Raw genomic sequence first — 11538 nt, forward strand, 5'->3', positions numbered from 1 at the left:
TATATATATATATATATATATATATATATATATATATATATATATAAGAGAAAAGATATATTTATATATAAGGGACGTCAAGAGAAAAGTAAAAAAGATTCATAGAGCAGGAATACTTAAGTGGAACTTAACTAATTAGGTTGCAGTGATTTATTTCCTTACTCGCAATTTCCTATTTTGTCGGTTTATGTTTCATCATTTTAATTATTCCACTCGGACTTCATTTTAGTTGTATTTTATTTCATTATTTGCATTTATCATTGTTTCCTCTTTTGTTACAAAAGGTGGCAATATTGTATCTGCAGCTTATTTACCGGCTTTATTATATGTTGAAAAAAACAAGTTTCCATGCTGTATTATTCCCATTTATCTTTCATAAATGGATATGTGTATGTGTGTATTTATATATGGATGTTTGAATATAGGTGTTACACCTTCATTTGAATTTGCTAGTATCGAAGACGGGTGTTTTGTAAAGGAATTTATATGGTGCGTTAATTATAGTTTCTAAATATAAATATTTGGCTCCAGATAGTAGTTATTCTCTTTGGACAGCAAAGAAATGAGGGTGTTAAGCTGATCTTGGAGAATATCGGTGAGTTATTGCTTTTTTAATTTCTATATGTTATTCGATGTTTCGTATTCTAACTACCAACAAATTAATCAGCGTACAGAAGATCAGCACAGTGGACGTTGGAATCACTGGTGATGTCTGATTTGCTCTCTTATTGATGATGTAGTATACCGAATGTCCGGACATAGCTTTGGTATTCCGGTATTAAAACGATACCATCTTCAGCATCTTTGAATATACCAGCCGCAATGCAAGCAGAATAACTGTTGCGTTTATGCATCATAGAGGAGGAATGGTGCTTACAAGTATTGGCCTCAGATATGGAATTGTTGCTTCAGTAATTTCCACACATACTGAAAATGATTACTGACAGGGAATTGCGGAGATGCTCTTACATGGGGCTGAGTGGTCTAGTGGTATGATTCTCGCTTCGGGTGCGAGAGGTCCCGGTTTCGATCACCGGCTCAGCCCACTCCGTTTGGTGACTTTTGAGATGCAAGTTTTACTTGGGTAGCTGTCAGTTTCGAGAATTTTCACAAGTTATGGGTCAAGAAAGTGCATGAACATGGGCATTTTGTGTTCCTTGTCGAAGTTCAGCCTTCTGCTCACTTCACAGTTTGTATTGTCAGGAGTTTACTGATGATGGAACGCTGCAATTGTTAGTTTGCGTTCTTGCCCTTACTTGATTACACCATCGGGCTGTGTTTAGATTTCATCGATTAACCTGTCTCATCAAATGAATACCTTACTTTTATGTCAGCAGCTTTCCTGCTTTGCTGTTCTGCCAGGCGTCTCAAGTATTGGTGCAGCTTGTGGAAGTATTTCATCAGTATTAATGCCTGCTCGTTAACATTGTTATTAATGCTTGTTCATTAGAATAATCACTAATCATATTTTTGAGTCCATTAGCTTCTTTCTTCTTTCGAAGTGTCACCGAGGAGTTGTCCCCAGCGTGTCTTTTCCTTTACAAACGATTCTTGTTATTTTGAAACTTTTCCACGCTTTACTCAAATTTCAATTGGTGATACATTGAGACAGCGTGAGTCTTAAGAGCACAGATATTAAGTTTATTCGTATGATACGATACACTCATAGGATCAGAACTAGATCATATCAATAACAGGGACTAAGATAAATGTTTTGTGCAGGGGAAGAATGATTATTGATTACTAACCCTTCTCTGAAAAACCATTTGCAGTGACTATTTCATTTGACATTTTGAAAATGTTCCAGTCAAACTTCGGATTCAGTTAGTCTTGAAACAATTAGAGATATACATTCTGTGAGAAAAAAATGACATTGCGGTAATAAAGTAAGAAACGACGATAGACAGAGATTACCGTGCTAAAATGAGACGTGATTTGGAATGGGATGAAATTGTTTATTTACCTGGAAAGGTCAGCTGGACATAAAGGAATAAATGGTATTTTGAGTAAACGAAGTGAATAATTTCACTCTGTAGCAAAAGATGGTACTCATTCACTTGATTCACTTGTTTAGTTTCTTATTCACTTGTTTAGATTCCTACTTATTAGAAAAGAGAACTTCACTGAACTGAAATGAAATGTTCCGGAATTACCGAGGGTATTCATTGTAAAATCATCCAATGGATGTTTAAAATATTTCGCAATGATTAGATACAAAGCAAAGTTCCTTTGATTGCTAATGAATCATACATATGACAATTTTGCTCTCACGAAAGATGCTAATGAACTGGTTACAAGGACTGAGTTCAAAGGCATCTGCGGATTTCGGTCAAAAAGCGATTTCACTGCATTCATTGGAAAGCACCACCGTAGTAATCCTTGGCTGGATAAAAAGTGATGGCTGCTGTATCCACCTGTGTTGGATATGATGCCAACCGATCCTACAACGCTAGCATTGTCCATATGTTCTGTCAACTTTTAATTTGCTTGAAACTTTAAAATGAAAGGTTAATTTCGACGGGATGGGAAAGTGATTACACCGAGATTTCCCATAGCCCTTTAAGAATAGGGATGAAGCAGCGGAAAAGATAAATGATAGAGAGGAAATGCGACAACTGGTCCTTTCCGTTACCTTTCCCAAATGTAGTTGTAAAGTATTTAATGTATGAGTCATGCCATGTCGCATCGTAATGCATCATTCAGCTGTATGATGTTTCCATTGTTATTGATCGCTGTGGCTAGCAGCTGGTCTCCTTCCGTTGCTTCGTTCTCGTATTCAGAGAGAGAGACTGTTGCGCGATAATCAACAACGGTCTGGAACGATGACTCATCTTTCGTCCATACTCTCTTCTCTTAAATATTTCCAAAAGATTGTTTCTTACAGTCTCCATTCGTTATATTTCCACCAGTCACTGTGGGTGTTGTGGGATTCGAGTTGCTATGTGTTTATTGTTATGGATGACCTTGCAAAGATCAAAGATTAAAGTTTTGGTACAAAAATTCCGAAGATTATATTCGGTGTTATTTAGTTTGCAATTTATTTACAAAGTGCAGTCGTTTTGAATTCAATTCATAGTTTTCACTAGAAATGCTTAATTCATTTGTTATTTAATTCATAAATTTTCTCGCTTGCTTAATTTGTTTACTCTTTTCTAAAAGTATTCGTTTTTTTAAACATTTACACTTGATTACATCGAATTCCCATCGCTGTTTTATACAACTGCATTACGGGGGCATTATTCCTTTATAGCAAGTATCAGTCTTTCTTTTGTTGCAGAATAAATTAATGGCACAACATTATGGATATGCTGGGCAACCGCCCTATCCGCAGCCAGGTTATCAAAACGGAGGAAATCCATATCAGCAAGGTCCTCCATATCAACATCCTCCTGCTCCTGGTTTCAATCCTCAAGGTTTGGCGTTTCTTTGCTTGCACCATTTAAACTTAGAATATTTGGCCAAAGTGTTAATGTTGTTAGATGAAATCTAGATTGTTTCTTGTTCTAAAATTTAAAAAACTGTAATGCAAGGAAATGTTTGTTGTAATTGTTGTATTTCAGTATTCATGCCACCTCCTCCGATGCACCCCGGCGTTGATGCATACGTCGAAAGCGGAGGTGTTAAATCGGATTTTGGCTTTAATTCGGCATCCATTCGAGCAGCTTTTGTCCGAAAGGTTTTCATACTTGTTAGCATTATGGTATGTTTTTAATTTGTGTAAGTTATTGACAATTTATTTTTGTTTACTACTCAAAAACGCTTTTAGCGATGGAATACAGTGATCATTTTAGGAGAATAGTCGTTTGAAGAAAGTAGACAGACATTCAGGGATTCTAACTTAGAGACTTGGACGTTTAGGCTACTTTTGTTTGCTATTTATTAGAATTTAACGTAAAGCTGATTTTTTTTTGGTTTGTTTTAGTTAGCAGTAGTAACACTGATGACTGCTATTCCATTTCTTCATCGAGGAACTATGACGTTTGTGCGAAGTACACCAGCACTGTATTTTGGAAGTTACTTTGCTTTTTTGGTGGTCTATATGACGTTAATATGCTGTGAAAGTGTACGAAGGTTCAATTTTTGACACTTTCTTAAAAATATCGAAACCAAAATATTATGAATATTAGTGGAAGTAAGTAGGTTTCGAGTTGATAAAAAAGGTTGTTTGTGTTTTTTTTGATAACACGCTGTTTCTGGAGCAAATGTTTAACTCCTAATTTATTATGCGTTTTTTCTGTTGAGTAGTCAAATATTAAAAAGAGTTGAGGCAAAACATTACAGGTTAATTCTGAGACAATGATTTGTTTAGAAATGAAAGAAAAGCAAAGTTGTTTTAAATGCAAAATATTTTGTTAAATACTCCACAACTCTGTGAAATTTAATCGATTTGGACATGAATTCCAGATCATTTCCGGGTAATTTGATTGCATTAAGTATCTTAACGCTATCGATTGGTTACATGACCATGATGATTTGTTCTTTCCACGGACTGACCCCAGTATTACTTTGCCTGATAATAACAGTTGTTTGTTGCGCTGGGATCATCATTTTTTCGTCGCAGACGAAATATGATCTTACAAGGTTCGAAGTTTTTTAAATTTGAATTCAGATTATTAACTTGGAAAAATCTTTAAGTCTCACATAGCGAAATCGAGTGAGAGTCCCAATATTGGAAATGCTGAAGAACTGATTAGTCATCAGCGGGGATTTTATTTTAGTAGCTGGTAAAAGATGTCAAATAACATTTGGGAGTTATTTTTTAAATATTTTGGCAATCGTTATTTTTTTTCAGTATTTTGGCAAATGTAGTAATTGATTAGATAGTACCTATTCCGAACAGATACAGATAGTACTGAACAGATGATCCAAACAGATAGTACCTGTTCGGATTATTAGAGATTTTACTTTATCATTATCTGAAATATTAAGATTGTCAATGTTAGGTTATTGTATTTTATCCTACGTGTTTGTGCAAACTGTACGGCGAGAACCTAATATGTATGGATTCGTAAAGGTTTCTGGTTGGTATACTCAGAAGAATCCCGATTTTTGTTCATGATGGATCCTGTAATGTTCAATTTGAATTAGACTTTGATTGTGGTTCCAGTTCAACTAATATTCTGAGAATAAAATGTATTTTCAGCATGTATGGCATGATGTTCATCGTTTCATTGGTACTTCTGGTTTTTGGTATTGTTGCAATCATTGCCGCCACCGCATTTCAGGTGACATGGTTGTACACCGTTTATGCCGGACTCGCTGCATTGCTTTTCATGGTTTATTTGGCTATTGACGTTCAGGTGATTTTTGGAAAAGTTGACGAAAATACGAATTGACTTAAAGAATCTCAGTGAATTTTAGAACTACGAGCAAAGTCTTTTTGTTCGAAAATTCTTTTATGTCATTTGCAGTAGCACCTGTTTCTCACGGAAGGAGTTGAGAAGCGATATGTAATTTTATGAATTTGTTGAGAGCACGAAAAGCACGAACATTGGAGATTTTCATTTTTTTTTCTTTTTTTAAGTACTCCATTTGGTTTAGTTCGTACTATGGAAAGCATCTAAATATTTGTCTGATATTGCAGACAATAATGGGAGGACGAAGGCACGAAATTTCTCCTGAGGATTACATATTAGCAGCAATTCAAGTTTTCCTGGATATTGTCTACATCTTTTGGATGTTGCTTACTCTTTTCGGTTCAGACAAGTAAATTTTTGCAGATTATACGTATGCATGTTGTTGTACGCATACTCACTGCTCTGTAAGTTATGGTTAGATTTGATTGCTCTTTTCATTTTTGATTTTTCAAGACTTCACCTACATCATAATAAATGACAAGGTATCTCGTAATCACGTTGCCCCGTAAAGGTGGAGTTGAATTCAAGTATACTGAAGTATTAACTATTGATTCAAAAATGTTTCATCTTGAAGATTTGTCAGTTAGTTAGCTCGATTCTGCGCAAATGAGTCAGAATGTATTTGACATAGAATAAGTACTTTGAAGTTACTTCTCCTCCAAAAATGCTAATAATAGGGGGAAAATGAAAATGGATTTGTTTTCAATAACTGTTCATGTGGATGTGATTCAAAAAAGTTGTTTCCAGGGCTATTAAAGGTTTTTGATATACAGTTTTCACCTTTCTAGTTGAGTTTAAAAAGAGTGACATATGTGCAGGCATATAAATGTAAATCATGATTTATGCTGCACTTGACGTGTAATGATATACTAGTAATATCATGATCATTGTACACTTACGTATGATAGGATAGTTGATAAGAATGTTAGGAACTGTATGGGAAGATGTGATTACCTGAAATTTGGAGTAATTTGTTCCTTGAGAGTTCGAACAAATAGGCTGAATGGACCCTACGTATTGTCGACTTAGTTATGACTCTCTGTTCTTTTTACTTAAAATCACTTAACATTACATGTAGTTGTGATTTATATTATATTTATTCACTGAGAAAATTAAGGTACTCATTATGTGTTCTATTATGTTTCTTGCGTTGCTTGACGCGTTCTTATTGTCAGTGCGTTGTCATATCGTATGCTTCTTATACTGCTTTCGCTCAGCTCAACTTTTCCACTATATTTTTCCTTAGGATTTTGCAAAATTTGTACCTTTCCACACTAAAATTTAAGTTGGAGTGTTATTTCAGGGAATGAGAATGAACAGAGTGAGCTATTATAAGGATCATACAGATATCGACTCGATCGTGTTTCCTACTAATCTTTTTTCAAAGCCATTTCAGTGTTGTATTATCTGTTAATTGATATTCTTACTAATAAGAAACTACCAAGTCTATGTAATCTGGTGAACATTCACACCCAAAAAGTTTAAACTTTCCTAGTGGGATCATGAAGTTAAAGAAAAGTGATCATATCTGTGAGTGACTTGCTTTCGGAAAAATAATGAGGGTGTCTTAGGAGGGTTGAACTGGATTCAAACTGGATCTTAATGATATCTTAATTATAATATCGATGACATCGTCCGAAATCGCAGTTAATGCAGTTTTCAGGAACATTTCCTCGGTTGCTTATTTTGTGAGAACTACAGATTTATTCTTTTTTGAAATTGCTTATTTCAGTAACTGACAATATGTGGAGCTAATGGTTATTCTTCGAGTGTTTAAGGTTGCTGTCTTTGTATCCACAAACAAGTTATATATTTTATCAGGGACGATCGATGGACTTTTTTTTTTCGCTTTTCCTCATATTTTTAATCTTAGATATTTTACCAGGTTAAGGACTTGTTGGTTATATTTTTTGATTTGTAATTCAATTTTGAATAGCTTGGAGAAGTGATGTACTTTTAATCAATGGTTTTGAAATGACACTCGAAAATTTAGGAAAACGTGATGTGTTCAGTATCTGCATTGCTATGTTGTGTTTTGTTCTGTCATTTCTATTTCCAAAATTTTCTATTTTTTAAATTTTCGTTCTTTGTAAAAGTTACTTTTTAAATCATTGAGCTTGTGAAGTAAAAAAAAGCAGTTGTCTCATCTTTAGTTTGTGGGCTCATTTTTCATTGTAATGATTTTTAATTTTCATTCCTCATAGCTGTGTAAAGAGTATACTTTTGATAATTTTACTGACTGGTGTTGTGTTGAGGTACGCCGAAAATTAACAGCTTTGAAAATAAAGTTCCTTATTCTGAAATTAGGTGATTGTCCTCACAGTGATGCATCAGGAAAGTATTCATGGTACTGGATTGAAAATATATACACATTTCTTTTGTTAAAAATTATAGAGATAAATAATACAAATGGATGTGCACTGGTAGGTCAATCTAAGTAGAAAGAGGCCTGTTGTATTGCTTACGAAATGATGCTGTAGGGCTTACATATAGTTTGATGTACCATTTGGTGTTTATTTTCTTGCAGTAGACTTACGACAGCTCGTGATCTGTTCTACTTTAATTTCTGTTATGTTTATTGGGATGACTTCTGCTAAGATTGACTGGTTAGAGAGGTTGTGATCTCTTGATGTGGATTTTATTTTTCAAGTCATAAAAGATTCAACATACTGCCCAAATGATTCCAACGGTCAGATGGAATTTTGGTCAGAGCTGGGGCCAATGAAAATCAATATTCTTCGCAATAAATCAAATCAAAAGACGTTTGACGATTCCTTTTACCGCTTTTTTTTTCGTTTTTACTGAATTTCCATCGAGTCTTCATAAAGTTCGACATCTCCAATTAATCATGGACAAAGTTGTTTTAAAAAAAAAGTAAACATGAGCATCTCTATCATTGGTCGTCCCTTCATCGGATTTTGAGTGACATGTCCAATCGTCCAAGAAACATCGTACTACAGTGTAATAATTAGTGGTATAGTATAATACGCCGTTGTGATGATGTAATGTCAAGTTATATTGGTGTAGTGATTGATAATGCACTGAAGTATGGATGGTCAGTTTTAAAGCGATAAAATTGTCGTTTGAACTAAATGAGTTGACACGGATACTTTTGTTCATTTTGTTGCTTTCTGAACCTGTCGTCTGTTTTGAACATGAGACTAAGTTTAGTGATAGTTTCAACATCAAAAAGAACTGAGAATGTGAAAAAAAAGCCCAACAAAAATGGAAAGAATGCAAAGAACTTCTATATACCAAATTTTTCCTTGCCTTCATTAAAATTTTCCTCGTCATCTTCGAATGTTTCCAAGCTGAAAAGATATAGGATAAGCCAAATCTTTGGCCTCACAAAGGCTTCATCGTTGCTGCCTGTTAAACGAACCGCTCCAACAAGAAGTGTTGAGAGAACCTTATATTATCCTGTCATGGTATGCATGTATCCAGAAATAACTGAGTTTGACCGCTGTACAAGACAACTTGCCAAATGAAGAAAAGCATCAATATTAAATGGAGGAATGTCGGATGGATATTCATCTAATCTTGCTAACAATCCCAAAGAATTGTTTCAGTCCCAAAGTTTTTTTACATCTTCTCAGAAATGGACTAATTGCGATTGGTGACCCATGACAAACATATGAATCCGCATTATTTTTGCGGTTAATTTTCTACTGTTCTTCGCTTCTCTTATCTTAAGTGCTTTTCCTCATGTGTTTATGTTTCAATCTTATCTAATATGTTTAATTAGCTAGCCGATATCGCCACCCATACCTGAGAGTGATCTTCATCATCGATACCATACAGATACAAAACTGTCTTTTTATATAGCGCCGTTCTTTCCCTTTTGCGCTTTATGAACTTGGCGCTGTTTTCCATTGTTTATATGTTTCAAATCAGTATCGCGTATTTGTTACAGTATTCACCTGATATATCTTTTTGCCTACTATTACTGTACAGCAGCTGCTGTGTCAGTTCACTCGCGAACTCGCCTCTTGATCTGAGATTACTGAAACTGTCTACACATCAAATTTTCTGAACTGTCCTTATATCTTTTAGAGTTGCTACTGCTTCCATCCCCCTAACTTATCAGCTTTAACATTCCTTGGTCATTTTCTATCATTTCCGCATTCCTGTCATCTGTCATGGTCCCTTTTTGTCCTTCATAGTATTCGCATAACTTTTCGTAAGGTTATTCCTTTCACCTCGTTGAGAACTTTGACTAGCTTCCCTTCTTCGAGTTTGCGCTCTATATTATCGCAGATAGCATTTCTTCCCTACCGATGCATCAAAAAATTCTGTGGAAAGCTAATTTGTCGAGTTCGCTTTTCAGCAATATAGGTTTATTCGGCATGTGATACTATTCTTGTACAATATTATTAGTTAACAACAAAAAATATATAAAATGTATAGCACAACGATAAATTGGTAATACAGTAAGTAAGCAATATGATCAATTAACAAATTCCTTGTTGTTTACCTTTAATAATAGTTGACTGTCGTTTTGTTGATAGGTTGCGTAATGGTTGAGATATAAGAATTCGTCCTTCGTTGAATTGGAGATATGTTGCAGAAAATATTTTTAGCGAAAAGAAGGAATACTGTTGTCTGTTGTTCAATGATAGCAGATATGTGAAGAGGATACTGTACATAGTCTGCTTGACTGTAAAAACTAACTGTGTACGATTTTTCCGTATATATACATATATATATATACCTAGGATAGGGGAACAACTTTTGTATAATTAAGCAGGATTATCCTAGAGGTATAACTGCCCATAATATGGTCCATTATGCAGCCACGAATATGTACTGAAATGTCTTTGTGATATTCCCACTACTTTTAGCTTATATCCTCCTCGCTGTCTTAATTTTACTTATAGGATTTTATCATCCTGTCTGATAGATATAGTAGGAATTTTGTTTGAACGTGTCGTAGAGATTTTATTTGAACATAACTTTAATTTTGGTAATCCGGCAACAATCTTTGTGATATCAAGATTGTGGTAATGCACACAACTATTAGTTCTGCATGCGGCTATAATGATGGACATAATGTCAGCACTGCTACAACATATGGAACATTTGTTCGATGTGGCCAAGAATAGTCTTCGAGTGAACGTGGTCGGGATAAAGTTCCAGTGCTTTAAGTACCATTGTTCGACTTTCATCAAATTGCCCGATCTGAAACAAATGCTGCAAGAATAAATCGATGAGATCGTTGACTGCATGTAATGGTCTTGGGAATGAAATAATTGATATTCACTTGATGAGGAAAATCGAAATTGAAGATAAATAGTAATATTTACTTGATAGGTAAGCAGAGCAAGATTATAGCATGGCTCAAACAAGTGTGGTCCCTTCTCGATTGCGGAACGGAACATCGATCGACTCTGGTCTATTTTGCCGTCCCGCATTTGTAGTATAGCAAAATTACACACGCTTTCTGCATGATTCGGATCTGCTGCTATCGCCAACCGGAAACAACGTGATGCCATTTTGACATCGCCAGATGACTGGAATGTTGATTTTGTAGAAGGCTTAAATTTTTAAGGGACACTTGAGGTTTTTTGACTTCTAATTGTCAAGACTTGTATATTTATTTATTGTTTAAATATGATTTATAACACGATACTTACTAGGAAAACGTTTCCGGTATTATACCAAACATCAGCAATAACCTCATCGCTAGCCGATGCCAGTGCTCGTTCAATACACGATAATGCAAGGTCGAACTGTTGGCAGAAGAAGCAACACAGGCCAAGATTCATAAATAGTTCCGCACTGTTGACACCCATTTGCAAGATACGCCTTAATTCAAAACTATTTGCGATTCCCCTCCTGTATCGCTTCAAAACCATGAAAAACACATTAATTAATTAGTATTATAGAAAACTAAAGCCATCCGACCATTTTGCCGATCTGTCGATCTGAGAATTTCAAATTGATTTATAAACTTTTCTGCACAATTATTTTATCCTCTTATTAAAAAAAAACTGAAGCCATATAAATCGTTTTTCTGCATATTTTTCCCACAAGACAACTAATGATCATTCTCACATCCATTACTAAGCTAGGATCATGATGACCTGATAAAGGTAACAAAATATTGGCCGTTATCTCGGAATTGAAAGTCAGTTTAAGTGCTCGAAAATACGACAAGAAGAGATGAATAATAAACAATCAA

The 11538-nt window shown here is 34.9% G+C and overlaps 3 protein-coding genes and 1 non-coding gene across 5 annotated transcripts in view; 2 read left to right on the forward strand and 2 right to left on the reverse strand.

Moving 5' to 3' along the window:
* Nucleotides 1-973: 973 nt before the first annotated feature.
* LOAG_20036 lies at nt 974-1045 on the forward strand. The gene has a single exon. It is a non-coding gene; the product is annotated as a tRNA-Pro (tRNA).
* A 2225-nt stretch (nt 1046-3270) lies between these two features.
* On the forward strand, nt 3271-7704 carry LOAG_08912. Of its 2 annotated transcripts, XM_020447825.1 has the most exons (7): nt 3271-3413; nt 3561-3700; nt 3923-4071; nt 4405-4581; nt 5144-5300; nt 5585-5706; nt 6661-7704. In XM_020447825.1, the coding sequence occupies exons 1-7, from the start codon at nt 3287-3289 to the stop codon at nt 6665-6667; spliced, it is 879 nt and encodes a 292-aa protein (XP_020301983.1). In that variant the 5' UTR covers nt 3271-3286; the 3' UTR covers nt 6668-7704. The 2 variants fall into 2 exon arrangements, with proteins under 2 accessions (XP_020301983.1, XP_003144490.1); XM_003144442.2 differs by lacking the exon at nt 6661-7704 and having other exon boundaries at nt 5585-5959.
* Nucleotides 7705-9242: 1538 nt separating this feature from the next.
* Nucleotides 9243-10003, reverse strand: LOAG_08913 (hypothetical protein; the record flags this gene model as incomplete). Its single annotated transcript, XM_003144443.1, has 2 exons — nt 9243-9370; nt 9832-10003. The coding sequence occupies 2 exons, from the start codon at nt 10001-10003 to the stop codon at nt 9243-9245; spliced, it is 300 nt and encodes a 99-aa protein (XP_003144491.1).
* A 286-nt stretch (nt 10004-10289) lies between these two features.
* Nucleotides 10290-11538, reverse strand: part of LOAG_17351 (hypothetical protein) — a 4237-nt gene continuing 2988 nt past the window's right edge. Inside the window, exons 8-10 of the mRNA XM_020450009.1 lie at nt 10991-11162; nt 10661-10867; nt 10290-10535 (exon numbers count right to left, since the gene is read on the reverse strand). Of these exons, the coding sequence (XP_020306382.1) occupies nt 10419-10535; nt 10661-10867; nt 10991-11162 (496 nt within the window). The 3' untranslated portion in view covers nt 10290-10418. The remainder of the gene's footprint in view (nt 10536-10660; nt 10868-10990; nt 11163-11538) is intronic.

The sequence above is a fragment of the Loa loa genome, assembly GCF_000183805.2.
Source record: "Loa loa unplaced genomic scaffold supercont3.64, whole genome shotgun sequence".
Classification (NCBI taxonomy): domain Eukaryota; kingdom Metazoa; phylum Nematoda; class Chromadorea; order Rhabditida; family Onchocercidae; genus Loa; species Loa loa.